Source organism: Chionomys nivalis, chromosome 1, assembly GCF_950005125.1.
Source record: "Chionomys nivalis chromosome 1, mChiNiv1.1, whole genome shotgun sequence".
NCBI lineage: Eukaryota > Metazoa > Chordata > Mammalia > Rodentia > Cricetidae > Chionomys > Chionomys nivalis.
In genome coordinates this window covers 31,784,792-31,812,347 of record NC_080086.1, presented here as the reverse complement: position 1 = coordinate 31,812,347, position 27,556 = coordinate 31,784,792, and the positions used below count along the sequence as shown (strand labels likewise).

Below are 27,556 nucleotides of genomic sequence, written 5' to 3'. Positions count from 1 at the left end.
ATAAATAAATAAATAAATAAATAAATAAATATTAAAAAAACCATACCTAACATGTCTTACAAGTTGGATTGTTATAGATAACTAACTCCTAAGTTGCATTTTTTAATTAACCTAAATACTTTATAATATAGCTTTCAAGGACTAGAACTTTACATTTTTAAATGGGCTGTATAAATACAATACCTTACAGTGGGAAAATAACCTTAAATTTGTATCAAGACACAAAAATACATTAAACAGAAGTAGAAATATATACACAGGATTAAAAAAATAAACTCAGATTTGTGCAGAGGCATGCCACTAATTTATAGGAAAAAATGCAATGGGACTTAACTTCACACAACCTGTAACAAGGAACATCACAAATATGTTTGTAAATCATGTACCTTAACATACACTCTGCTGCAAAACACTTCAGAAGGTAGCATAGCTGCTATAGGACTCATTTTCAAAAGGGATTTATTCATATCAATTTTTTCTCACATGAAAGCACAACACAGAGAAAATAATTGTTTCAATTAGTACAATAGCTTTATTTCCAATACTAAGAGGTTAGGAGTTTACAGAAATGAAAACCACTACACTGCTTATTCTGTATTTTTGGAACCTGGACTATCTCTCCACCTTCTCTGGGCTCACATGCAGTTGCATCTAGTTGGGTTCTTCAAAATAAGGTACTAGCAATTTGGGCTATAATTTTGGTAGTGACAGTATCTCCTCAACGACATTAGCTTGAACTGGAATATGCTAATCCAGTTTACATCCTTGTCAGAAGGAAAATGGCAACCTGTATGCACTAGTTTCTGTGTGTTTCAACATCCCTTGCTCCTGGACAACATTACTAGAGTTAGTCTACCAGTAATGTCTCTTTATTTGCGGCATTCTATTTTCCCCCAGAAAGAACTGTGGCTTTACAAAGCATCCATCCATCCATGCAGCAAACTGTTAAAAGGACTTTCCCCCCACAAACCACTATATAAAATGTTAGCACTTGAAAAAGTGATCTCTGTTATTAACTGGAATGGCTTCAACTCTATGTGTCAGACAGTCCTAATAATAAACAAGTAACAGGTATTGTTGAAAATAATACAAAGTCCCAGAAAGAAGTGGTGTAGAGGACTAAACAGCTCAGTGACGTCATACCTGGGTCAGCTTTTTGCACTGTGTGCATTGCCATCGTTGGGTCACTGCCCTTCCAGACCACAGACTATATGCCAATATCATATACGGTCTAAGTAAACGCATCCAGCAGGTATAATATCTTTTCGTGTCTCTTAATGTCATCTCATGTTAGGACAATTTCATCACTGAGATCTATTCCAGTATTACACAGCATTCCCTAACTTCAAAAACTTGTCAGAATGGAGCTGCCATGACTAGCTTTGACTAATCTCAACTTATTTCCCAAAACATCTTTGGGCGGAGGAAAAAGAGACAAAACTCAGCTCAGCAAAGAAGTGACCAGAGCATCTCTTAAAACTACTGATCAGTGTGTTTCTAGGAGGTATTGGAAATAGCACAAAGGAGGTGGAGCCACTACGAAGGAGTCTATAGTTCTATATACAGATATATATTACTGAATTACACAGAAGTATGGTTACATGTAACCATGCCTAAACAGATACACAATGAAATACCAAGGGTTAAAAAATGAGCATTTTATTATACACTACCATATTTCATTTTTAGAGCGCAGCATTACCATTTACAACTCATGTTAAGTCATGTAAATACATGCCATTTTTACTAACAGCATTTATATGGTTGACACAGAGGTAGCTAAGAAAAACCCTCAGAAATATACTGCTTTATTCTTTTTCACCAAATGGGTAGTTTGGTAATAATGATCACACCTACTCATGGTCAAAAATAGTGAAAAGTATGTGACAATGTTTTGTGTGTGTGTTAAACAATGCCATTCGAAACATATACTGGCCAAACTAACAAGAGAATGCTAGTATTTAGAACTAGACAATTCTGAGGTAATTAAAAGGCTCAATAAACCATCTTTCGGCTTCTTTACTATAGAGGCAGTTTGGTAATGATGGCTATAGCCATTTCTATTTATTTATTTATTTATTTATTTATTTATTTTTTAGGAACTAGAAAGAAGGATGGGTGATTTATACTTTAAGTCTGCCATATAGCTCACATGCACACAGCTTCTCTGAGGAAATCCATACCCTGACACATGCTTTGTCAGTTTTGAAGGCCAAGCTACCAACATGAGAGTAGGGATGGATATGGTGGAGTCTGGAGAGACAGCAGCAGTAGCCTCACTCTGCAACACTCTCCGCACGGAGGCCAATGTCATGCAGCAAAGGTTAACAGGGAAAGATATCAAATTATCAGGAATGACGAGGGCTGTTTATTTCCTTTGCTGTCAATATAATTTAACTGCAACTTCGTGTAACTTTAAGCAATTGATTCACACAATTCTTGAAGTTTTAACAATTATTAGCACTTTTAAGTTGGTATGAGCTGCCTTTATGACATCTCCATTTGTGTACATGCATATAAATATATTTACATATGCATACATGTAGATCCACATTCACACACATGTCCATAAACATACATAATCTTATCAACCTAAAAAGACACTGGTGGTACTTAGTATTGAAAGTATACCATAATAGCTATTACACTAAGGGTTCAATTTTTCCTCACATCTTTACTGGGTTCTAATACACAGATCAAGCACTTCCTAAAGTACATAAATATTACATTAGCATATGCACACAAGGTCTATAAACATCAGATGTTCTTTACATACATGCTTAATGCTACTGTCACTCACTTTAAGTTTCATACTCTCCTATGAATACAAGTAAAATTAATATTACCCATTATATTTAAAATACAATTTTGAAACGCATTTGGAAGACATTACACAATTTAAACTTTATAGATTTTTTAATCATATGTTTATATGAATGATTTCCCTTTAAAACAATCTTCTAATGAAAGTTTGTATTTTCTTGAAAGCTTTCATGTATTTCAACAAAATGGCATTTTCTAGGAGTCTGGTATTCTTTGGCAGGCTCTAAGCTCACTTTTCAAACCGTACAACCAACTTAACAGGCATAAGGAAGGTGGCCATCTAGGAGGCTGCAAGAGCCTTCACCCTGGAGTGAATTCTCTGATGCTTGGTGAGCACCGACCTCTGACTGAAGGTCTTCCCACACACGTTACACTCGTAGGGCTTCTCCCCCGTGTGAGTTCTCTGGTGTTTAGTGAGAGCTGACTTTTCACAGAACGTTTTCCCACACACGTTACATTTGTAGGGCTTCTCCCCTGTGTGAGTTCTTTGATGTACAATCAGGTTTGACTTCACACAAAAGGACTTCCCACATTCGCCGCATATAAACGGTTTCTCTCCTGTATGTGTTCTCTGATGAACGGTGAGGGCGGACCTGTGGCAGAAGGATTTCCTACATGCATTACATTCATAGGGCTTCTCCCCTGTATGTGTTCTTTGATGTTCAGTGAGGTTTGATTTGACACAGAATGTCTTCCCACATTGCTTACATTCGTAGGGTTTCTCTCCCGTATGTGTTCGCTGGTGGTTGGTAAGGTGTGGTTTTTGGCAAAAGGCTTTCCCACATTCGGTACATTCGTATGGTTTCTCTCCAGTGTGTGTTCTCTGGTGCTGGGTGAGGTTTGATTTCTCCCAAAACATTTTACCACACTCACCACATTCAAAGGTTTTTTCTCCCAAGTGAGCTCTTCGAGACTGGGTGGGATGCATTTTCTTGCTGAAAAGTTTCCCGTTTTCATGGTACTGATAGGGCTTCGCCCCCATCTGGACTAGCTGGTGTTTAAAGAGAGCTGACTTTGCCCACCCTTTGTTTCTCACTTTATACTCCTGGGCACTCTGTCTTGAGTAAGCTCCCTGGTGAACAATGAAAGCTGAGCCATCGCAGAAGATTTTGTCATAGGTGTTCCGCTCACAAGGACTGCTCCGGGGAAGAGCTCCCTCATGTCCAAACTGCAAATCCACATGAAGGGACTTTCTACAAATGCTGCATTCGTGCGGCTCCATACGCAGGTGAGTTTTCTGCGACACACTGAGCTTCAAACTGTCGAAGAACGTTCTTCCGCAGTCAGTGTGTTTACAGAGCGTCTGCCCTGGCTGAGAGAGCTGACTCGGGCACAGTGCCACTTCCTCACCGAAGCCTTGTCCGTTTTCGTGACACTCAAAAGGCTGACCAGAAACTGGCCGTGTGAGACCCTGGCAAAGGCTGAGGCCACCCCTTTTCTCATTGTATTTATACGACTTTGCTCCTATGGGGATTTTCTCATGCCCAATTTTAAGGAGTGGTTTCTCACCTATATTAAACTCATCAAGTTTCTTTCTGGAATAGTTCTTTTTACTAATAATGACACCTGAAATATTCTTTAAATTCATTTCACATGAGTCACATATTTTGAGCAGAAAACTTGTTGAAGAAACAGGGTCCATTTCTAGGGTGGAGGTTTTTCTTGGGTTACCGCCACTGTCTACATGCATGAGCTTGTTGGTGAGCATGAGCGGCCACAAATGGTCACCTTGATCTTCCTGGATGCTCTCCAATAGGCCATCCACTTTCCATTTCCTTTCTATGAATGAGAAAAAAAATCACCAAACCTTGTATAATACTTTAAAAAAAAATTACTAGGGTTGAGGAAACACACAGAAAAAAGACACAGAGAAGGGACTTGGGAAGCTGAAGTACCTCAACACATTTCTGAGAATGTGTGGACGTTCACAGAAGTCCTCTACTCTATTCTTTTGTTTTAGATTCAGTGTTCTGGTACAAACTGAATCCAGCACATTTTCTTTAGCATCCTGGTTTGAGGAGAAAAACCAAATACGCTGCTGTGGAAGCAGGAATGGGGAACTGGGTGTAACATTTAAAACATAAATATAAACTTCAAAACCAGACACAAAAGGACTGGAGCAAAATGCAACTCACGGGAAACTAGCATGACTGATTTAGCAATCATCATATTCAAAAGGATAAGGTGAGCCCAACAAACAGCGAAAACTAGCAAAGCGGCAGCACAGATCTGTACACGGGGTTAGAGGATGATCTGCCCTGGGTGGAAACAAGACAGTGAGCCTGACGCCCCACACACAGCACCGGATCTCCAAAATATATAAAGAACTCAAGAAACTAGACTTTAAAATGCTAATTAACCCAATTAAAAAATGGGGCACTGAACTGAACAGAGAATTCTCAACAGAAGAAGTTCAAATGGCCAAAAGACACTTAAGGTCATGCTCAACTTCCTTAGCGATCAGGGAAATGCAAATCAAAACAACTTTGAGATACCATCTTACACCTGTCAGAATGGCTAAAATAAAAAACACCAACGATAGCCTTTGCTGGAGAGGGTGTGGAGAAAGGGGTACACTCATCCATTGCTGGTCGGAATGCAAATTTGTGCAACCACTATGGAAATCAGTGTGGCAGTTTCTCAGGAAATTTGGGATCAACCTACCCCAGGACCCAGCAATACCACTCTTGGGAATATACCCAAGAGATGCCTTATCATATAACAGAAGTATATGCTCAACTATGTTCATAGCAGCATTGTTTGTAATAGCCAGAACCTGGAAACAACCTAGACGCCCTTCAATGGAAGAATGGATGAAGAAAGTATGGAATATATACATATTAGAGTACTACTCAGCAGTAAAAAACAATTTCTTGAATTTTGCAGGCAAATGGACAGAAATTGAAAACACTATCCTGAGTGAGGTAAGCCAGACCCAAAAAGAGGAACATGGGATGTACTCACTCATAATGGGTTTCTAGCCATAAATAAAGGACATTGAGCCTATAATACGTGATCCTAGAGAAGCTAAATAAGAAGATGAACCCAAAGAAAAACATATAGTTATCCTCCTGGATATTAACCTTCATCAGGCGATGAAAGAAGACACAGACAGAGACCCACATTGGAGCACCGGACTGAAATCTCAAGGCCCAAATCAGGAGCAGAAGGAGAAAGAGCACGAGCAAGGAACTCAGGACCGCGAGGGGTGCACCCACACACTGAGACAATGGGAATGTTCTATCGGGAACTCACCAAGGCCAGCTGGACTGGGTCTAAAAAAAGCATGGGATAAAACCAAACTCACTGAACATAGCAGACAATGAGGGCTGCTGAGAAGTCAAGAACAATTGCACTGGGTTTTGTTCCAACTGTACGGACTGGCTTTGTGGGAGCCTAGGCTGTTTGGATGCTCACCTTACTAGTCCTGGAAGGAGGTGGGACATCCTTGGACTTCCTACAAGACAGGGAACCCTGACTGCTCTTTGGGCTGCTGAGGGAGGGGGAGTTGGTTGGGGGAGGGGGAGGGAAATGGGAGGCGGTGGCAGGGAGGAGGCAGAAATCTATAATAAATAAATAAATAAATAAAATATTTTGGCTATCCTTAACTGTTGGTACTCAATGCAAGAATGCTAATTATATACTTAATTTTAAAAAATCTATAGCGATCTACTGCCCTAAATATCAACAAAGTTATGATCCTAGCAAAAACAGTTCAAAAAAAATAAGCAAGCAAGTAAAACTTTATATCAACTGATTCACATTAAGTGTTTAAATCAACATTCAATATATCCATTAATACTCTGTACATGGAGGGATGAAAAAAAGCCCTCTCTGTAGGGCTCGCTCCATGTCCAACATGTAACTGCTCATCATCAGGATTGTTTCACCCTCAAGGAGGCACATGTCAGCCTTGGTTCTCTTCAGAACCTACACACCTTTCAATAAAATTTTAACTGAAAAATGATGAAAAACAATAAAGAGAATGAAACCCAAACTTCCTACAACATCCACACCACTTCAGACTCCACTTGTTCTAACCATCACAAGCTGGCGTTCATATGACCCACTGTAACTGGAATACATCCTTTGCCCACTGCTGCACCTCTTCCCAGGACCAGAGTCTGGCTCTTAGCCATTACTAGTCTGTTTTCTTTGCATCCTCTGAGGAGACCATCATGTAGTGATTCTGGAAAGCCATGACATATGGATTAGCGTCAGTTCTCCCTGATGGGTTGGAACACGCAGAAACATGCTGCAGAACATTTCCTAACTGCACTAAGAGAATGATCCACTAAAGCCGGGACCATAGTTAACCAACACGACCGTCAGAGCAGAAGAGGACAACCTAGAGATCCTTCCTTTTGGAAGACTAAAATCTTAGTGGGAAAGAAATCTTATGCAACCTGGATGATCAGATGTGAGTTCTGGGCCTATAGCCACTGGTGGGCTGTAGAAATAAAATATGTGCTAATAATAGCAAAAATGCTCTAACTTAAAGGATATAGTAAGCACACAAGGTTTAAATACCTCACAGATACAGTGTTACTTATTTGAAAAAATATTAAAAGGAAATGAAAAGTTAGACAAAGGAGAAACTATAAATATACTTCAAGTACAGAAAGGTGTGCGGGCTAGTTTTATGTCATTGACAGAGCCAATAGTCATCTGAGGGGAGGGAAACTCAATTAAGAAATTGCTTCCATAAGGCCCCACTGTAGGTAAGCCTGTAGGGCATTTTCTAATTACTGATGACGGAGGGCCCAGACCATTGTGGGTGGTGCCACCGCTGGGCTGGTGGTCCTGGGTGCTATAAGAAAGCAGGCTGAGCAAGCCAGTAAGCAGCGCTCATCCGTGGCATCTGCATCAGCCCCTGCCTCCAGAGTCCCACCTGTTTTGAGTTTCTGTCTTGGCTTCCCTCAGTGGACTGTGATTCAGGATACATAAGCCAAATAAACTCTTTTCTCTCCAAGTTGCTTTTAGTCATGGTGTTTTACCACAGCTAAATACAACCTAACTAAGACAGCAATTATGAGGCTTAGTATAAATTCTAGAGAACAAGAGAAATATAAGACAGGAAGAATAGAATCATGTCATAGACTTTAGTTTATTTTTATGGATGTTTCATGTGAAAAGGGGGAATGAAAGAGGAGGGGAGATGAAACAACGACAGTCGGGCATGGTGGCGCACGCCTTTAATCCCAGCCCTGGGGAGGCAGAGGCGGGCGGAGCGCCGGGAGTTCAAGGCCAGCCTGGTCTACAGAGTGAATTCCAGGACAATCAGGGCTACACAGAGAAACCCTATCTTGTAAAACCAAAAAGAAAGAAGGGGGAAAGAAAAGAAAAGAAAAGAAAAGAAAGAAGGAAGGAAGGAAGGAAGGAAGGAAGGAAGGAAGGAAGGAAGGAAGGAAGGAAGGAAGGAGAGCAGAGCAAAGAGAATAAATAAACCACAGCAGGAATTATACCAGGGTAAGGATGAAGAGAACATAGACATAACTTCTTTTGCATGTGCGCAATGATAATCAGCCTTATAAACAGGTGCAGGTGGTTTTGAAAGAAAAATAGTGAGAGTAGAGATGAAGCCAGCAAGAGCTGAGCAGATGCAGTACAGGGAAATCCATGGATGCCATGCAGAGGAACTAGTAAGATGGTAAGGTTGGGCTATACTTGATTCCTCAGAAATGGAACTGGATTTTGTATAGCTTAGGTTTTCCTTCTACTTCTCCTCTAATGGATGGATTTAATAACTTTATGAACAAGTATCATCCCATGACTGTTCTGACAAAACCATGCCCTAGAAAAGGGACTGGAAAACTATGGCTTGAGGCACTTCCTTACAACTGAAAGTATCTTTTATGTTTTTAAAGGGGAAACAGTAGAAGAAGCAATAGGGATGGGGGTGGAGGGGAGAGGGTCATGAGGACCAAGCAGAAAAAGACAGAAGAGCAGCAGCAGCAACAACGACCAGGAATGCACCGAAAATATCTACTGTCTGGTCTTCTAAAAGGAAATCTATCTATCTCAGCTTCAGATTTCATCCAAACCACATATAAAATACCATCTAAAACAATGATCTCTCTGCTACTGTTCAAGCAGAGGCCTGGCACTTCAAGTTTTCTCTGTCTAGAATAATTTCCGTTCATACAGTTTATTCTTACTCCCTTAAAGTATTCTATATAACACAGGCCTCATTCAAGTTTTCTCTGGCCTCTCTGCCAAATAGCATACACCATTATGCTGTCCTCCCCTCCCTGTGTGAGCTCTCTTCATCATACTTACCACCAACCCACGCTATGTGTATATACACATATATGTATGACAATAAATAATTGCATCTACATGATTCTGTTCTTCATTGTAGCATATACTCTATAATACATGGTATATTACTCTCTTGGTTACCTAGAACATGACTGTACCACAGTGAATGTTCTTCACTATACATCTGTTAAGTGGAATATATGGAAGTATATGGGTTTCTGCTAGCTAACAAATGGTGTCCAAAGAAAATAGAAGTTGCATAATTTGTAAAGACAAAGAGAAATTAACTAAGAAAAATATCTAAGATGAAGCCAACTGACTTTGGATTTATAGGTAGAAATAAATCACTCCAAAATGTCTAAGCAAAAGAAAAGTATGGAGAACAAGAGACAGATGGAGTAGTCGTTAGGGCAACAGTAGGGAGCTGTTCTTGGTCATTTCCAGAAGTCTGGAATTTCACAGGAATTGTGGTGGTGAATAGAAGTGGTCCCCATAGGCTCATGAAGTTGAATATTTGGTCACCAGGGAGTGGCACAACTTGAGAGGGATTAGGAGGTGTGGCCTTGTTGAAGGAATTTTGCGTCACTAGGGAGTGTGCTTTGAGGTTTCAGAAGCTCAAGCCAGGCTCAATGACTCACTGTGTCTTCCTGCTGCCTGCAGATTCAAATGCAGAACTCTCAGCCACCTCTCCAGCACCATGTCTGCCTGTATGCCACCATGCTTCCCACCATGATGATAATGGACTAAACTTCTGACTTAGGAGCCAGTACCAGTTTTTTCCTTTATAAGAGTTGCCATGGACATGGTGTTTCTTCACAGCAATAGAAACCCGAAGTTAGTAATCTGCCTTACCCAATGATACAGGGTCACTTTCCCTTGCCAATAACTCAGGACTGTACCTGGGTGACATGGGAATCCATTTTCTTGTATCCATGGCTCTTCTCCTTGCTCTATTTTGAAGATCACATCTGGTTTAGTAACACAATACCCTGTTAAGACAAAATAATACAGGCTGGTGTGCAATAGTTTAGCTTTGTGAACTGAAAAAAAAATGAAGGAAAAGAAAGGCACAGCCTCAGCTATGGTTCAGGAAGGTTCTCAGCATTCTGTAGAGAGATGAGAAGACACCGTTGTCACAGCAAAGAGGTCAGTCATCTTAGACCCGTAAGCCTTAAGACTCCTAAGGCTCAAAATGGAAATTACAAATATTCCCTCCCAACCTTGGAGATGTGTATGACTGGTAGCCACTGAGAAAAAGCCCTAAACCCTTACCTACTGAGACAAAGTTGCTATAGTTCTCCAGGGTCACATCTCTGTAAAGCACTTTCTGAGCAGGGTCCAGCAGAAACCACTCCTCCTTGGTGAAATCCACACAAACATCCCTGAATGACACTTGCTCCTGCAAGACAATATTCTTTTCCTGTATGAAGTCATCGGAACTGGGCAATATAGAGAAGATTTAACACAACAAGTTTCTTTAGAGTTTACTGAAAAATAATGAACCGGATACCCCCTCCCTTTTTTTCCTGCTACACTATGTAGAATAAAGGGATATATCTTGTACAAATTGAGACGCTGCTAAAGGTCTAGGAGTGTTTCAGCTGCAACATAAATATAATGAGGCAGGCAGAAACACAGTTCCTACTTTCAGAGTGCCTGTGCGACCTGTGTGGCCTGTGTGACCTGTGTGAACTGTGTGGCCTGTGTGGCCTGTACGACCTGTGTGGCCTGTGTGGCCTGTATGACCTGTGTGACCTGGTAAGAATTTTGCAGGCAAATGGACGGAAACAGAAAACACTATACTGAGTGAGGTGAGCCAGACCCAAAAAGAGGAACATGGGATGTACTCACACATATTTGGTTTCTAGCCATGAATAGGGGACGTTGAGCCTATTATGCGTGATCCTAGACAAGCTAATTAAGAAGGTGAACCCTAAGCAAAACATTTAGGTGATGAAAGGAGACAGAGACAAAGACCCACATTGGAGCACCGGACTGAAATCTCAAGGTCCAAATCAAGAGCAGGAGACAGAGCACGAGCAAGGAACTCAGGACCGCGAGGGGTGCACCCACACACTGAGACAATGGGGATGTTCTATCAGGAACTCACCAAGGCCAGCTGGCCTGGGTCTGAAAAAGCATGGGATAAAACCGGACTTGCTGAACATAATGGACAATGAGGACTACTGAGAACTCAAGAACAATGGCAATGGGTTTTTGATCCTACTGCACGTACTGGGTTTGTGGGAGCCTAGGCAGTTTGGATGCTCACCTTACTAGACCTGGATGGAGGTGGGTGGTCCTTGGACTTCCCACAGGGCAGGGAACCCGGATTACTCTTAGGGATGATGAGGGAGGGGAACTTGTTGGGGGAGGGGGAGGGAAATGGGAGGTGGTGGCAGGGAGAAGGCAGAAATCTTTAATAAATAAATTTAAAAAAAGTGATTAAAAAAAAAAAGAATGCACCAAAATGCATCCTCTGCATGGATGGATATTTAGCCAAAAAACAAAAAACAAAAAACAAAAAAAAAAAGAACACACACATGTACATTTATCAGGTGGACATTGCAAACCTTGGAGTAGACTCCACTTTTTCTTAGGAAGCACAACTTGAAATTGTTAAATAAATAATGATATTGATAAACAATAGGCTCCCACTAAAAAAGTCCATGACATCTTTTTTTAGTCCAGTGCTTGCCCTGGAGTCTAACCCCACAGGATAGAGCAAACCTCTCTGCCTGAGGAGACCATTTTCTGAAGTCTCATGGATTTTTTTTTTTTTTGGACAAGCACGGTAGTTTTATTAAACCTAGTAAACAGTTTCACGGTGTGTGAACCAATAGTCAACGAGAAGTAAAAGAAGCAATATAAACAGACCCATATTGACGGTTATTGAAATCATTAAATGTGAACTTCAAAATAAATTGTAGCTAATGTGTTCAATAAAGCATGAAATTCAGAAAAAAATATTGAAAGGATGAAAGAATTCAACAGATAGACGAAGTGGTATGGTGTGTGTGTGTTGTAGGAAAAGGTCACGACAGCAGACCAAAGGTTACCATCCTCCCAAAAGTTTTCTGCTTTCTCTGGTTCTCTTCCCCCTCACACATTAGCACACAAAGCACTACGATGAGTACCCTATATTCTCTAAAGCTGGTATGACTGCAAAGAGGAAGGTTAACTCTATTTTCACAGTGTAATCACCCTTGGATGGTGACTGACTGTGAACAATCCCCAGGGAAGGACTAGGAATAAAGCCTGCAGGGGGCAACTTTACTTGGATGACAATGTCCTCTGCTGCAGAGTTTTACAGGGTCCCATTTATCAGCTTTTGGTTGACTACACTATCAGGACATTGTTCAGAATGCCCTCACCTGTACCTGTTAGTTGGAACCTTTTCCTCGAATAGGTTCTAGGTATCAAGTCTTAAGTTGAGGTCTTGTATTCATTTTTATTTTGGACTTTTATTAGAAGTCAAAGGGAAGGATGCTGCTTCATTCTCTGACATGCAGCTATTCAGTTAGACCACTATTTATTGAAGATGCTATCTACTCTGATATGTATTTTGGGCCTCTTTATCAGAATTCACATGGGCTATAAGTCTATGGAGTTTTATCTGGGTCCTCAGTTTCGTTCCATTAATCAACGTGTCTATTTTAAAGACACCATTATATGACTTTTACTACTACAGTTGTATATTATAACTTAAAACTACAGATGCTACAGATGGCAATTCCCCTTTTGTGTCTGTGTTCATCACATTAACCATATAATCCTCTTTGTTGGGTCTTTGTCCTATTTTGGTATTACAGCAATACTGGCTTCACAAAAAGAATTTGGGCAAGACATGGTGGTGTAACCTTTAATCCTAGAACTTGGAAGCAGAGGCAGGTGGGTCTCTGTGAGTTTGAGGTCAGCCTGGTCTACATAGTGAATTTCAAGACAGCAAGATTGGCATAGTGAGAACGTATCTCAATAATACTAATGACAATAATAATTATTATATTAATTATATCATATTGCATACAATAGTTAATATAAATAATACATATAATACATAATATTAAAATATAATAATTATTACTATAATTGGAAGGGCTCCATCCTTTTTATTTTATGGAATAATTTCACACATATTAGTGTCAATTATTCTTTAAAAATCTGTCAGAACTCTGCTCTGAACCTATTTGGACCTGTTTTCACTTGGAGATTTTAAATTAATACTTCTACCTCATTGGCTCTTTAGGGTCTATTATTATTTATCTCAATCTGATTTAACTTCAGTGGATTACACACATTTAGAAATTCATCCACTTCTTTTAAAGTTTACTGGAGCACAAACTTTTAAAGTATATTCTTAATGAATCTCTCAATTTCCTCAGTATCTGTCTTTTTATTGTTTTTATTGTGCTATACATTTTTCTCTGTTCCCCTCCCTTTCTCCCCTCCCCTTCTTCCCTCTCCCATGACCCCCTTGCTCCCAATTTACTCAGAAGATCTTGTCTTTTTGTCTTTCCTATTTAGATCCATGTATGTCTCTTTAGGGTCCTCTTTGTTGTCTAGGTTCTCTCGGACTGTGGGTTGTAGGCTGGATTTTTTTTTTTTTTTTGCTTTATGCCTAAAAGCCACTTCTAAGTCAGTACATATGATATTTGTCCATCCTTTTGCCTGCAAATTTCAAGAGGTCAATATATATATATATATATAATTTTACCGCTGAGAAGTACTCCATTGTATAAATGTACCACATTTTCCTTATCCACTCTTCGGTTGAGGGGCATCTAGGTTGTTTCCAGGTTCTGGCTATTGAAAATAATGCTGCTATGAACATAGTTGAGCACATGTCCTTGTGGTATGAATGAGCTTCCTTTGGATATATACCCAAAAGTGGTATTGCTGGGTCTTGAAGTAGGTTGTTTCCTAATTTTCTGAGAAATCACCATAGTGATTTCCAAAATATGTCTTAACATCTCCCTTTTCATCTGTAATTTCATTAATGAGTCTCTTCTTTGGAAGGGGAGTTTAATTTGTTTAATGACTTGTCAATCATCAATTCTTTTTCAAAGATTCAACTCTTTGTACATTTGTTTCTACTTTATTACTTTCAACGCTGGTTATGATTACCTCTTCCCTTCTAGTGTTTTGGAAGGTTGTTTATTCTTATTTTTTCCACTGTTTGTAGGTTCATCATCAAGTTATTAAGGTCTCTCAGATTTAACGATGTAGCCACGAAGTACTATGAACTTTCTCCTTAGGATCACCTCCAGTGTGTTCCACAGATTTTACTATGTTATTTTCATTTGTATGTAATTTTAAGATTTTTGAATTTTCCTTCTTAATATCTTCCTTGACTCTATTATCGTAAAATAGTGTGTGTTGTTTAGTCTGTGGGTTTGTATTTTTCCCTTACTTTCTGCCATAGTTAGGGTTACTATTGCCATGATGAAACAACATGACGAAAAGCAAGCTGTCTTACACTTCCATAACATAGTCTATCACTGAAGGAAGTCAAGACAGTCAAACCAGGCTGAAACCTGGAAGCAGGAGCTGATGCAGAGACCATGGAGGATGCTGCTTACTTCTGCTCTCCAAAGCTTGTTCATCCTGCTTTCCTATAGAACCTAGGACACCAGTGCAGGGAGGGCACCATCCACAATGGCACAGACCCACCCCATCAACCACTAATGAAGAAAACTGCCTACAGCCAGATCTTGAGGAATCATTTTCTCAATTGAGGTTCCCTTCTGTCAGATGACTCTAGCTTGTGTCAAGTTGACTTAAAACTAGCCAGTCCTTTCTAATGCTGTTGCTATCTAGCCCATTCCAAGTGGTCAGACAGAATACAGATGTCTTTTTCAATTTTCTTGTATTTGGTAAAACCTGCTTTGTGTTTTAATTTGTGGTTGACTTTGGAAAGAATTACATGTGCTGCTGAAAAGAAAGTGTATTTAGTGTTTTGGTGGTGTGTTCTACAGAACCCTAATAGATTCATTTGATACATTATTTAACTCTAATGTTTGTTTAGTTTTTGTCCAGCTTACCCATTCATTGGTAATTGGTAATTGGTATTAAAGTCACCCACTATTACTGTATTGGGTTAATCTGTGGGGTTAGATCTAATAGTATTTCTCTTATGAAACTGGGTCCCCTTGGGTTTGGTATATATGTGTTAGGAATTATAAAGTCTTCTTAGTGGATTGTTCCTCTCATGAGTATGGAGCCTCATTAACCCTCCTAACCAGCTTTGGTGTGAAGTCTATGTTGTTGGATATCACAACACCCGTGCTGCCTGCTTCCGGTTCTGTTTACTAGGAACAGCTTTGCCATCCTTTTACCCTAAGGAAGGGTCTATTGTTGTGTGAGGTTATTGCTGGAGGCAACAAAAAGATGAATACTCTTTTCTAATCCAAACTGCAAGTCTGTGTCTCTTTATTGGAGGACTGAGGCCATTAAGAGTTATTATTGAACAATTGTATGAATGTCTGCCATCTTGTTGGGGGTATTTTTAGGCCTCATTTCTTCTTTGTGACTAACTCTCTTCTAAAACTGTTCCAGGTGAACTCTTTGGTGTGTTTACCCTTGACTTCAGACTAAAGTATTCCTTCCAGTAGCCTCTGTAGAGTTAGCTCAGCAGACATAAATTCTTTTTTTTATTTTTTATTTTTTTTAATTTATTTATTTATTATGTATACAGTATTTTGCCTGGGTGTATGCTTGTACACCAGACCTCATTACAGATGGTTGTGAGCCACCATGTGGTTGCTGGGAATTGAACTCAGGATCTTTGGAAGAGTAGTCAGTGCTCTTAACCTCTGAGCCATCTCTCCAGCCCTCAAAAATTCTTTTAATCTGTTTCTATCATGAGAAGTTATTTCTTCTTCAATTTGAATAGTTTTGCTGGCCGACAGGTATGGCCTTTCAGAACTCTGAATACATCTTTCCAGGCCCTTCTTACTTTAAATCTCTCTTCCAAATAATCAAGTATTATTTTGATGGGTCTGCTTTATATGGGATTTAACTTTCCTCTCTTGTAGATTTTAATATCCTTTCTTTATTCAATGGTTTTATTGTGTTATAGGGAGTTTATTTTCTGGCCATAAGTATTTGGGAAGTCTGTGGGTCTCTTGTGTCTAGATGATCATCTTATTCTCTATTTTGGGAAGTTTTTCTATAATTACATTGAAAATATTCTCTATTTCCTAACTACGGTGTTATCTTTTTATGCTCCTAATCTGAATGTTAATCTTTTCATGGTATCCCAATACTTTCCCACCTTCTGCTGGCGTTTATTTTTAAATTTATCACAATCTATAACTGAATGATCCAGTTCCTTTACTCTGCTGTTCATCTTTGAGTCTCTGTTTCACTCTGCTGGTAAGGCTTGCCACTTGTGCTTTTATTTGGTTTACTGATTTTGTCAATTCCAGCATCATTTTAGTTTGGATTTTCTTCAGTAATTCTATCTTCCTAATTGAGACTGACTTCCTTTTCATCCATCTTTTTGGAGTGTCCCATGCCTTCTTTGAATTGTTTGGGCTTATAATCACTGCTTGAACACACTTAATGTTCTTAATTGTCTGAACATTCTTCCAAGTCGTTTTCATGATGTCCCAATGCTTCCCCTGTGCTTGCTAGTTTTTATGTCAACTTAACACAAGCTGGGTTCACTTTAGAGGAGAAAACTTGTTGATACCTCCATAAAATCTGGCTGTTGGCAAGCTGGTATTGCATACTGTGGGCAGTGTCACCCTTGGGCTGGTGGTCCTAGGTGCTAGAAGAAAGCAGGCTGAGCAAGCCATAAGGAGTAAGCCAGTAAGCAGCACTCCTCCACGGCCTCTGCTTCAATTCCCACCTCTGGGTTCCTGCCTTGAGTACCTGCCCTGACTTCCTTTGATAAGGACGGACTGTGGTGTAGGAGTATAAGGGAAACAAACCCATTCTTCCTAAGTTGTTTTTAGTTGTGGTTTTCATCACAGTTATAGAAACCCAAACTGAGACAGTACCAATTTAGGATTAGCTCTTTGTTAAGGAGACGTGCTGTCTTGGTATTTCATGTTGTTCTGGTTTCTATGCTGGGACTTGCGCATCTGGAGTTTGATTGTTGGTTGAGTTTGTTTGTTTGTTTGTTTTATCTTTATTTTTTAAACTTAAATCACCCTCTTTCTTTCAGCAGTGGTTGTCTCCAGTATTCAGTAGAGGAATAAGTCCTAGTAGGGTTGAGATGTTATTTTCCTTGTGTTGGTATTTAGGACTGGAAGTTCTATCCCAAATATTCCTCCAAGGGTCTAGTATTGCCCTGTGTCAGCTAAGGCCTCCTGCATGCATCTGTGGCTTCAGCTGGGAGTTACATGACTCTCTGTGTTTGTGGGCTTCACCCAGAGTCAAATCTAGTCCCTCCCTGAGTCTGAAGTTTTACCTAAAGCCACTGGGAGGTGGGGGAACTTCAAACAAGCCTGTGGTCTGAGTTTAATCCAGTTCCCCATCCTATGACCAAAGTTTCCTCTGAAGCCACTGAGTGATATGGAATCTGCTAAGCACCAAGTCAATTAAGGACCTGTCCCCGCCCTGAGTCCACAGCTTCTATTGGAGCTGCTGGGAGACGGGGAACTTCTTGACCCCCTTGCAGTGCAACCCAGAATCAGATCTGCTCTCTGCCCCAGGTCTGCACCTTCTCCTGAAGCCCCTGGAAGTTGTGGATTTCCCTGAGCACCAACAGGCCTAGCCCTGGTTCAGGCCAGGTCCATACCTCGCATCTGCTGGGAGAAAATCTTTTCTTATACATCTGACAGAGAATTACCATCTAGAATATACAAGGAACGAAAAAACTAAACATCAAGAAAAGAAATTACCCAATTAAAAGATGTGCGTGGGCTGAACAGAGTTCACAAAAGAATATAAATGGCTAGGAAACATTTTTCTTAAACACCAAAATACTTCGTTACCAGGGAAAACAGGATTCTGCCTTATGCCCCTCAGAATGGTAATCATCAAGAATGCAACTGATAACAAATGCTGGCATGGGCTTAGGAAAGGGGGAGCCTGTATACACTGTGAGCAGAGTGGAAGTCTGGTGAACTTCAGCAACTCTGATACACCACTTGTGAACATGCACCTAAAGGACCCTAAACCCTACTGTAGAGATATTGTGGTTCACTGTTCTGTTCACAATAGGTAAGAAATGGAATCTGTTTAAATGACAATCAACTGATGAACAGACAATGAAAATGTGGTGCATACAAACAGTGGAAATTTATTCAGCTGTAAATAAAAATAAAATTATGATATTTGTAGAAAAAAATAATGGTGAAATTAAAAAATACTACACTGTGTGAGGTAATCCAGGTCCATAATATCAAAAGCCAAATGTTCTCTCCTATGTGTGGATCACCGTTTCAAATCTTGCCATGTGTATCCTCGTTATGTTTATAGAGACTTGGAAGTGGAAAGGGGCCTTGTGGAGGTAGAGGGGAAGAGGCATCAAGGAGAGGGGGACAGAAGAACACAGACTATATGAAATTGGACAGGAGAAATACTGGAGACGCAAGATACAAACAGAAACAGTTGCACTAGAGAGGAGTGAGGAAGGAGGATTAACAAAACTAAAGATGTATTAAAAAGTCACACTGAAAACTACTACTATATAAGCTAATTTATATCTTTTTGTCTTCTATTTTTATGCATTATTAGTATGGGGGTGTGTGGTGGTTGAAATAAAATGGCCCCCAAAGGGAGTGTCACTACTAGGAGGTGTGGCCTTGTTGGAGGAAGTGTGTCACTGTGAAGGCGGACTTTGAGGTCTCATATATGCTCAAGCCATACCCAGTGTCTCAGTTCACTTCCTGTTGCCTGAGAGTCAAGATGTTCAGTACCTCTTATTCTATGAAAATCAACTCAAAATGAACCAAACATCTTAATTTAAGACTGAGATAAGACCTGCACAGTAAGAGAAAGCACCTCAAATTAAACACACTAGTCAGAATTTCCTATAGAGGCCTCTGATAGCTTAGGAAATAATACCAAAAACTGAAACATAGCATTTCAGCAAAGTAAAAGGTTTAGCCACAGCAAAGAGAAAAAAGGCAACAAAAAAAAAAAAAAAAAAAAAAAAAAAAAAAAAAAAAAAAAAAAAAAAACAGACAAGGGACAGCATGCAGAATGCAGAAAAAAATAAACTTTGCTAGCAACACATAAAACAGAGGATTTATATACAAGAACATAAAAAGAACTCAAACAATCCAACCAATAAATGAGCTAATGAAATGAACATACTGCTTTCAAAAGCTGGAATACAAACGGCCTTTTGTGAGCAGCGTGCTGCAAGTTACTTGGTTTAAACAGAAAAGGGGAAATGGTGTGGGGAAGGCCTTCTGCATATGTGTTGCTTTCATTGGTTAATGAATAAAGAAGCTGCCTTGACCTGTGATAGGGCAGAGTAGAGCTAGACGGTGAAAACTAAACTGAATGCTGGGAGAAAGAAGGCTGAGTAGGGAGAAGTCATGGAGCCCTGCCGGAGACAGACGCTGGATGATGGAACCTTGCTGGTAAGCCACAGCCATGTGGCGATACACAAATTAATAGAAATGGGTTAGTTTAAGATATAAGAGCTAGCCAATAAGAAGCTAAGGCTAATAGGCCAACCAGTGATTTAATTAATACTGTTTCTGTGTGATTATTTTGGTTCTGGGCGGTCAGAATGAATAAGCAGAATGTAGGTCACTGTGCCTACAGTGGTGAGGGGGTAAGGCCTTATTTCTCAGGGTGAATGTAAAGGAGAAATGAACAAACATAAGCTGCCTGCATGCACATTTGCCTAGAAGCACAAATGAGCTGGCTAGACATTTAAGAGAGCTGCTTGATGGAGACTTCTCCACCTACTTTAGTGTTTGTTCCTGAACAAACAGGGGTACCAGAACAGTCTGCTCCAGTCTCAGTGTTGTGACCGACCTGACACACTCAGGCTCTGCTCTGGCACATTACAAGACGTGGTTATAGGAAATGTATCACAATCACCTCAGTGTGACTAAAAAACACAGAGACGTTTCTACAACCCGAATACTCCCGTAAGCTTAAAAATCTTCCATCTCATTCTGTCAATTCTCCTAATTCAAAATCTTCTGTGGCTGTACAATTCTGCCTTTTTTTTTTTTTTTTTTTTTTTTTGATTTTTGAGACAGGGTTTCTCTGTAGCTTTTGGTTCCTGTCCTGGAACTAGCTCTTGTAGACCAGGCTGGTCTCGAACTCACAGAGATTCACCTGCCTCTGCCTCCCAAGTGCTGGAATTAAAGGCGTGTTCCACCACCGCCCGGCTTTTTTTAAAATTTCTTTTTCTTTTCTTTTTTTTTTTTTTTTTTGGTTTTTCAAGACAGGGTTTCTCTGTAGCTTTGGTGCCCATCCCAGAACTAGCTCTTGTAGACCAGGCTGGCCTCGAACTCCCAGAGATCCACCTGCCTCTGCCTCCCGAGTGCTGGGATTAAAGGAGTGCGCCACCACCGCCCGGCCAATTCTGCCTATTTTTACGTTCTCATTAAAACACACACATACACACACACACACACACACACACACACAAATTCTTAAAACAAAATGGAAATAAGTAAGCCAAAAACTCACCTGGGATTTGTTCATTTTCTGCTCTGAGTGGAAGAGGGAAGATCTGAGGGGAAAGGAAGAAGGAAGTCAGGAGAGATGTGGCCTGCCCTGCAGTTCCTGGACTCACATGTGGATGCAGGACCATGCAAGGTGTTTTTACCTCAACTGTGGCCCTAACATGTGTCAAGTTTAGATAGTTTTCACTGAATGACTACAAACACCTGTTTCTTATTATCACCCATTTTAAAGAAAAATTAAACAGATGAGAAGATCTTTTTAATTCACCAAATAATAATCTAAAGGAGGGGGAGACGAGCGTGCGGACACGACAAGCTGTCCACTCTCTCCAACGTCTTCAATATAGTGCTTGAAGTTCTAGCAATAGCAATAAGACAACATAAGGGGATCAAGGGGATTCGTATTGGAAAGGAAGAAGTTAAGCTTTCATTATTTGCATATGATATGATAGTATACATAAGCGACCCCAAAAACTCTACCAAAGAACTCCTACAGCTGATAAACACCTTTAGTAATGTGGCAGGATACAAGATCAACTCCAAAAAATCAGTTGCCTTCCTAGACACTAAGGATAAGGAAGCAGAGGGAAATCAGAGAAGTATCACCTTTCACGATAGTCACAAATAGCATAAAATATCTTGGGGTAACTCTGACCAAGGAAGTGAAAGATCTATTTGACAAGAACTTTAAGTCTTTGAAGAAAGAAATTGAAGAGGACACCAGAAAATGGAAGGATCTCCCTTGCTCTTGGATTGGGAGAATCAACATAGTAAAAATGGCAATTCTACCAAAAGCAATCTATAGATTCAATGCAATCCCCATCAAAATTCTTCACAGATCTGGAGAAGACAATAATCAACTTTATATGGAAAAACAAAAAACCCAGGATAGCCAAAACAATCTTATCCAATAAAGGATCGTCTGGAGGCATTACCATCCCTGACCTCAAACTCTATTACAGAGCTACAGTAATGAAAACAGCTTGGTATTGGCATAAAAACAGAGAACTCGACCAATGGAATCGAATAGAAGACCCGGACTTTAACCCACAAACCTATGAACACCTGATTTTCGATAAAGGAGCTAAAAGTATACAATGGAAAAAAGAGAGCATCTTCAACAAATTGTGCTGGCAAAACTGGATGTCAATCTGTAGAAGAATGAAAATAGAATCATATAGATCCATATCTATCACCATGCACAAAACTCAAGTCCAAATGGATTAAAGACCTCAATATCAGTCTGAACACACTGAACCTGATAGAAGAGAGAGTGGGAAGTACTCTACAACACATGGGCACAGGAGACCACTTCCTACGTACAACCCCAGCAGCACAGACATTAAGGGCGTCATTGAATAAATGGGACCTCCTGAGACTGAGAAGCTTCTGTAAAGCAAAGGACACTGTCACTAAGACAAAAAGGCAACCCACTGACTGGGAGAAGATCTTCACCAACCCCGCAACTGACAAAGATCTGATCTCCAAAATATATAAAGAACTCAAGAAACTAGACCGTAAAAGGCTAATCAACCCAATTATAAAATGGGGCACTGAACTGAACAGAGAATTCTCAACAGAAGAAGTTCAAATGGCCAAAAGACACTTAAGGTCATGCTCAACTTCCTTAGTGATCAGGGAAATGCAAATCAAGACAACTTTAAGATACCATCTTACACCTGTCAGAATGGCTAAAATAAAAAACACCAATGATAGCCTTTGCTGGAGAGGTTGTGGAGAAAGGGTTACACTCATCCATTGCTGGTGGGAATGCAAACTTGTGCAACCACTTTGGAAAGCAGTGTGGCGGTTTCTTAGGAAATTCGGAATCAACCTACCCCTGGACCCAGCAATACCTCTCTTGGGAATATACCCAAGAGATGCCCTAACATACAACAAAAGTATATGCTCAACTATGTTCATAGCAGCATTGTTTGTAATAGCCAGAACCTGGAAACAACCTAGATGCCCTTCAGTGGAAGAATGGATGAAGAAAGTAAGGAATATATACATGTTAGAGTACTACTCAGCAGTAAAGAACAATGACTTCTTGAATTTTGCATGCAAATGGACGGAAATAGAAAACACTATCCTGAGTGAGGTAAGCCAGACCCAAAAAGAGGAACATGGGATGTACTCACTCATATTTGGGTTCTAGCCATAAATAAAGGACATTGAGCCTATAATTCGTGATCCTAGAGAAGCTAAATAAGAAGATGAACCCAAAGAAAAACATATAGGCATCCTCCTGAATATTAACCTTCATCAGGCGATGAAAGGAGACAGAGACAGAGACCCACATTGGAGCACCGGACTGAAATTTCAAGGTCCAAATGAGGAGCAGAAGGAGAGAGAGCACGAGCAAGGAACTCAGGACCGCGAGGGGTGCACCCACACACTGAGACAATGGGGATGTTCTATCAGGAACTCACCAAGGCCAGCTGGCCTGGGTCTGAAAAAGCATGGGATAAAACCGGACTTGCTGAACATAATGGACAATGAGGGCTACTGAGAACTCAAGAACAATGACAATGGGTTTTTGTTGCTACTGCATGTACTGGCTTTGTGGGAGCCTAGGCAGTTTGGATGCTCACCTTACTAGACCTGGATGGAGGTGTGTGGTCCTTGGACTTCCCACAGGGCAGGGAACCCTGATTGCTCTTAGGGTTGATGAGGGAGGGGGACTTAATGGGGGAGGGGGAGGGAAATGGGAAGCAGTGGCGGGAAGGAGGCAGAAATCTTTAATAAAGAAATAAAGAAATAAATTTAAAAAAATAATAATCTAAAGGAGGAAATGCCATGGCTTTGTCTGGACTGATAATCAAGGGGAGGAAGGGGAAAATCAGGACATATTGTTTATCTGACACCATTAATCCCTGGAAGTCAGATAATAGAAGAAAATTTGAGAAAAGAGATGGGATTCTTAAAGCAAGATAAAAATTTCAAAGTGTGTCCCAAGTTGCTTCTTGCCAATTCTCTTGATAAGAAACTTTGAATGACAAGTGAGAAATGTACAACCATTTGCATATGACAAATACACAACCATCTGCATCACTAAAAACTTACAAGATATTCTTAGATTTTCGGGCTTAACGTAAAAAATCAAAACAAAACTCTAAAACTGAGTAATTGCAGGATCTATCTACACTGTCTAGTGGACATTTATGGCCAGATAAGCATGGCCCTCAACATCTCCCTTCCTGCCACCTTTGGATTAGTCTGTCAGTGTCTAGAAACAGCCCCTCCATAGTTAACAAGGTAGGACGGGTGCATGGGATGTTCAGGAAGGAGGGTGACAGCAATTCCGGACCTGTGGCTGGTGAACCTTTCACCCCCAAGTGACATTCCCTGTGCAGCCTGGGTGCACCCATCTCTCTTAACTCCAGCTCACCTCTCTCTCCTTAAACTTGTCTCAGACTTTCGGCGGGCACACAGTCTTCCATGGTTTCAGGATATTGTGTCATTACACACAACAAATGAGCGAATATCAAATTCAAAACGGGGATCCCAAGTGTTTGAGGAGCAGAAGGCTAGCTAGGCCGGCTCTTTCCTCTTCCACTCCAAACACTGCGCGCTAGGGACCAGTCCAAAGGCCCGCGGCAAGGGTGGGCTACCTGCGACCCTCACAGGGTATTCCCTGCACAGGAAGTAGTTGCAGCTTTAAAAAAAAGAAAAAAAAGAAGTATTCGTAATAATCACATTGTGCAGAAAAGGAAACCGAGTCCCGAGTGGGTTATCCTGTCCCAGTAATTCATTCACTCGGGACCAGAGTGGTCCATTCGCCCCCACATCCCAGCATCTGGCCCCAGGAGCCAGAGGACAAACGCGTCTCAGCATCACGCTCACGCCTCGCAAGCGCGTAACTCCTCACGTTCCCTCCCTACAACCCTGCACCGGCCCCGCCTGCTGCACAAAATGCGCACGCGCAGCACCGCTAGCGGCCCTAGGTTTGCTCTGCAGAGGTGCAGACCATCTGGACCCCCGCAGCCCGAGACCCGGCGTCCGAATGCACCCCAGACCGGCCCCCCGCGGGTCCCTGTTTGCTGCCGACAGCGGTCCCAAGGCCCCGAGCTCCCAGAACCCTCCGCCCTTGCCGCCATGTAGGGCTCACCCGCTGCTCCCGCAGTGCGCGGAGCCGAAGGCCAAGAAATGTTCCCAGGAGGGACGCAGGGCCGGGTATCGACCAGAGCCCGAATGCAGCCTGCGCATGCGCAGGAGAAGGGGCGGTGCGCCCTTCTGTGCTAGGAGTGGGGTTCCTGTGTCCAGTGTTGGAAGGAGTGTTGCCCTGAGAACAGAGTCAGCTTTTGTCTCCGTTGTAAAATGATGCTATTGATGGCGTCTAGAAACCAGAGTTTCCAGAATTAAAGGCGTTTACAGCATAAACACAAACCTTGCCAGACTCATTTCTCGGGACAGGGCTTTCTGGTACACCATGCCAGCTTCTGCATCTTTATTACTTCTATCTAGAGCCAACATTCTGTCAGTACCCAGGGCATTGGGAATCAAATCAGAATATTTTTACATTCAAAAAGAAGGAGAGATGTGCTTAAATTTATGTTGGAATGTCAACTGGTGTGGTTAAGGTCTTGGACATGTAGAGATTTCATGGATTAACTCATAAATCCGGGCAGGACAGAAACCTCTGTCAACAGCGTAGCTTTTCTGTTATACCTAGAAGGCACAGTCTCACAGCAGACTTCGTGGTCCTCTTGCCCTACAAAATTCTCTGCCAGGTCTTCTGCAGTGTTGCCTGAGCCTTAGGTGCAAGCGTCCTGTTGTATCAGTTGGTGCAAGGAACTTCACCCTCCGTTGCTCTCTGTAATTTGGTAAGTTGTGACCTTCCGTAATGGTCTCCTGCTACTGTAGAAGAAGCCTCTTTGATAAGGGGTGAAGTCTACACTTACTTGTGGGTATAACGATAAGTTTTGGGAGTGCAGCTAGGAATTACACTAATTTAGGGAAGTGGCAGTAGTTGTTCTACAAGGTCCATCCGCTCACCAGTCACGTGCTGTTGTCTGGGTTTACAGTGTCAGGCAGAGTTATTCTCCTGTCATCTCTAGATGAAGAGTTACAAGCAATTAACAACTGCCGAGAGGGGAAATTCCTCTTCCCTGGAAATGAGCCCTCTGTTTATCCAATACCAGTGATCAGCCCAGAATTATATACATGTAGGTAACACTGAAGGGTTTCAGTGTTGTGTTTATATGTTTGTTTATAGGTATAGGTAAAAACAATGGTTAAAGAAGAAAAGGCTGTGCAGGAAGGGGAGCTAGATATGGAAGAGGTAGGAAGCAGGGAGGAGAGTATAGTGATATTTTATTTGTGTTTTTAGAAATAAAGCTTGTCTGAAGATCAGAGTGCAGAGCTAAGTCACTAGAGATCAGGTGACACACCTGGTGTGGTGGCCCACACCTTTAATCCCAAAACTCAAGGCCACCCTGGGTTACACAAGATTGAATCTGTCTAAAAAGAGAAATAGAACTCACACAAAGATGTTCCCAGCACTTGGGAGTCACACACCTTCAATTCCAGTACTAGGGAGGTGGAGACAGGAGTGATATGGCTGGGCAGAGAGAGGTATATCAGGCAGGAGGAGACAAGAGCTATTTTCAGTCTGAGGTTTAGTGGGGGGCATTGCAGTCTGCAGTCACATTGAGGACAGGATCTCCCCTTTGTCTGAGCCTTGATAGAGGGTAAGAGCTCTCTAGTGGCTTGGCTGCTTTGTTTTTCTGATCTTCAGCTTGAACCCCAATGCCTGTCTCTGGGTGTTTATTAGTCGTGCTACAGGAGAGGGAATGGGGCAATCATGTAAAATTTTAATTAAATCAAAAAATTAATTTATGCATATGAAACAAATTTAACTAGAATCCTGGAAAATAATTTAAGCTGAAAGAGCATCTAGTATCCATGTGAGTATTTCTGGAATAAGGAGAGAGACAAGCAACCAATTTGTACCAAATAACACAAAAAGGATAGGCTTCCAATCCCCAGCAAGATCAAGAGTTATGTCATTTTCTGCTACAGAGCCAGGTCAAAGCCCGCCTGGGCTACAGGAAATTCAAATCTTAAGAAATAAGTAACAGATATTTGTAGATTCCACCCATATTGAACTCATGTTAGCAGATGATGCTTCTGAGGAATATTTAATATAAGAAATAGCATGGGAATAATGTTACAAACTAAACTATAGGGTTTATTCAAATTTCCCCTCTTTCCACTGATTTCCTTTTCTTGCTCCAGGAACAAATCCAGACTACCAGAAGTCCCTGAAGTCGGTCATCAAGTCTACTTAGTCTCTGCCAGTTTATACTGGTTTCTTGGTCTTGTCTTCCATAGCCTTGATATGCTTGAGAGGAAATATTTCATTGCTCATCTTTGTGTGCCCGATGTCACTTACATTAGTATGGACCTGTGTATTTGTTCTGCTCTCAGTTATTATTCTACCTTTCTCCTTACCCTTCCTCCCTTTAGGCCGGTTTGTTCTATGCACTATCATTCTACCTTTCCCAGAATTCCAAATAAATGCAATTAGCTAGCTTCTGAATTTGACTTTTATTATATACCAAACTTTGTGTTTTAGGTCAGGGTCTTTACCTCTTACACTTTTTATTTCATAATATGATCCAACAATAGTTTGTTAATTCTGACCCTCAGTATTCGAATGCTAGACACTGGGAGCTCTTAGATATATAATATAGCCCTATTACTTTTAAGAAACTTTTCCTGACTTTTCGATACCACAAGATGGTACAGACTCAACCTGAATTTTCACTACACATAGGCCTAGAACTAAGCATTTCTCAAAGACCTATTATTAGAGATTTTGAGATCTTAGCTCTCTAACTGCACTCAGTGCTCTGAGGCAG

At 41.0% G+C, this 27,556-nt stretch overlaps 1 protein-coding gene across 5 annotated transcripts; it reads right to left on the bottom strand.

The window, feature by feature from the left end:
- Positions 1-557: 557 nt before the first annotated feature.
- On the bottom strand, positions 558-24,892 carry Znf248 (zinc finger protein 248). Of its 5 annotated transcripts, XM_057789282.1 has the most exons (6): positions 24,802-24,892; positions 24,082-24,348; positions 20,695-20,737; positions 10,357-10,483; positions 9,984-10,073; positions 559-4,602 (listed from the first exon to the last, which is right to left on the bottom strand). In XM_057789282.1, the coding sequence occupies exons 3-6, from the start codon at positions 20,707-20,709 to the stop codon at positions 3,104-3,106; spliced, it is 1,731 nt and encodes a 576-aa protein (XP_057645265.1). In that variant the 5' UTR covers positions 20,710-20,737; positions 24,082-24,348; positions 24,802-24,892; the 3' UTR covers positions 559-3,103. The 5 variants fall into 5 exon arrangements, with proteins under 5 accessions (XP_057645279.1, XP_057645288.1, XP_057645293.1 ...); XM_057789296.1 differs by lacking the exon at positions 24,082-24,348 and having other exon boundaries at positions 558-4,602; positions 24,802-24,824; XM_057789288.1 differs by lacking the exon at positions 24,802-24,892 and having other exon boundaries at positions 24,082-24,383.
- Between the last annotated feature and the right edge of the window lie 2,664 nt (positions 24,893-27,556).